Genomic DNA, 1841 nt, shown 5'->3' with positions numbered 1-1841 from the left:
TATAACAATAACATTTAAAATGAGAATACTATTTACAGAAAGTGAGAGAAGAATTATTGGTTTTTGTTTATTATTTTTACATATTATTATGTGTTTCGTTTATTCTGTAATTCTACTTAATCGTCATAATCAAATCGAATACGTGGAAATGAATTCTCTCATTGGTTTAAACCTTGAAAATACAGAAATTTTCGCTACAATTCTAACACACATTAGCATTATTTTACATATATCCGGAGCTTTGATAAGTTCGAATTATAGTAACGCATGGAACAGATGGATATTTCTGAATTATTTCGGCTATTGGATCCTATTTTATTTGATGTTCTTCATGAGCGAAGTTGTGTTTTTACTTATACTAATATCTCACTTTTGGGAGTTGAAGCCTCCGTGGGAATTCGATATAATCCCATCAATGAAAAAATATAGATTATCTGAAGATATAAAAGTCATGTTAGATAAATTACAGATTAATTTGAAGTGTTGTGGTGGTAAAGGAATCGGAGATTGGATGGATATAGCTTGGATTCCTCGACAAGTTATTATTCAAAGAACTGGCATCGAGTAAGATATCTTGATACTAATTTTAACATTTAACTGTATTACTGTATTTATAAAATATATGTTTTCAGAAACAAGTTAACTGCAGAATGGGTACCTGAAAGTTGCTGTAATTTAACATTTGATGGTCCATGCTATCCAAAATTTGTTTTTAAAGAAAGAAAAGGAATAACGTACTATGATACTATAGAAATGTTCAATAGTAAAGGTTGTAATGATGTTTTACCTCAATATCTACTTCTTCTTACGAAGAAAATAATATGGTTTATAGTCGTAATAATGACAATACAGGTAATTTTAAATAAAAATTAGTAAAAGGAATAATTTAATATTTTATTGGATTAATTATTGGATTGGATTAATATTTTGTTGGATTAATCCAATAAAATATTAAATTATTCCTTTTACTAATTTTTATTTAAAATTACCTGTATTGTCATTATTACGACTATAAACCATATTATTTTCTTCGTAAGAAGAAGTAGATATTGAGGTAAAACATCATTACAACCTTTACTATTGAACATTTCTATAGTATCATAGTACGTTATTCCTTTTCTTTCTTTAAAAACAAATTTTGGATAGCATGGACCATCAAATGTTAAATTACAGCAACTTTCAGGTACCCATTCTGCAGTTAACTTGTTTCTGAAAACATATATTTTATAAATACAGTAATACAGTTAAATGTTAAAATTAGTATCAAGATATCTTACTCGATGCCAGTTCTTTGAATAATAACTTGTCGAGGAATCCAAGCTATATCCATCCAATCTCCGATTCCTTTACCACCACAACACTTCAAATTAATCTGTAATTTATCTAACATGACTTTTATATCTTCAGATAATCTATATTTTTTCATTGATGGGATTATATCGAATTCCCACGGAGGCTTCAACTCCCAAAAGTGAGATATTAGTATAAGTAAAAACACAACTTCGCTCATGAAGAACATCAAATAAAATAGGATCCAATAGCCGAAATAATTCAGAAATATCCATCTGTTCCATGCGTTACTATAATTCGAACTTATCAAAGCTCCGGATATATGTAAAATAATGCTAATGTGTGTTAGAATTGTAGCGAAAATTTCTGTATTTTCAAGGTTTAAACCAATGAGAGAATTCATTTCCACGTATTCGATTTGATTATGACGATTAAGTAGAATTACAGAATAAACGAAACACATAATAATATGTAAAAATAATAAACAAAAACCAATAATTCTTCTCTCACTTTCTGTAAATAGTATTCTCATTTTAAATGTTATTGTTATA

General features: G+C 27.8%; 2 protein-coding genes across 2 annotated transcripts; one reads left to right on the top strand and one right to left on the bottom strand.

Annotated features, from left to right (window-relative positions):
* The first annotated feature begins 19 nt into the window (after positions 1 to 19).
* LOC111617565 (peripherin-2-like) lies at positions 20 to 873 on the top strand. The gene is made up of 2 exons (XM_023358846.1): positions 20 to 564; positions 633 to 873. The coding sequence occupies exons 1-2, from the start codon at positions 20 to 22 to the stop codon at positions 871 to 873; spliced, it is 786 nt and encodes a 261-aa protein (XP_023214614.1).
* Positions 874 to 968: 95 nt separating this feature from the next.
* On the bottom strand, positions 969 to 1822 carry LOC111617566 (peripherin-2-like). Its single transcript, XM_023358847.1, has 2 exons — positions 1278 to 1822; positions 969 to 1209 (listed from the first exon to the last, which is right to left on the bottom strand). The coding sequence occupies exons 1-2, from the start codon at positions 1820 to 1822 to the stop codon at positions 969 to 971; spliced, it is 786 nt and encodes a 261-aa protein (XP_023214615.1).
* Between the last annotated feature and the right edge of the window lie 19 nt (positions 1823 to 1841).

Source organism: Centruroides sculpturatus, unplaced genomic scaffold (assembly GCF_000671375.1).
Source record: "Centruroides sculpturatus isolate CEXI.00-Female unplaced genomic scaffold, Cexi_2.0 scaffold7070, whole genome shotgun sequence".
Taxonomy (NCBI): domain Eukaryota; kingdom Metazoa; phylum Arthropoda; class Arachnida; order Scorpiones; family Buthidae; genus Centruroides; species Centruroides sculpturatus.
Note: the sequence above shows the minus strand (reverse complement) of the source record. Positions and strands in the feature narration are given on the sequence as shown.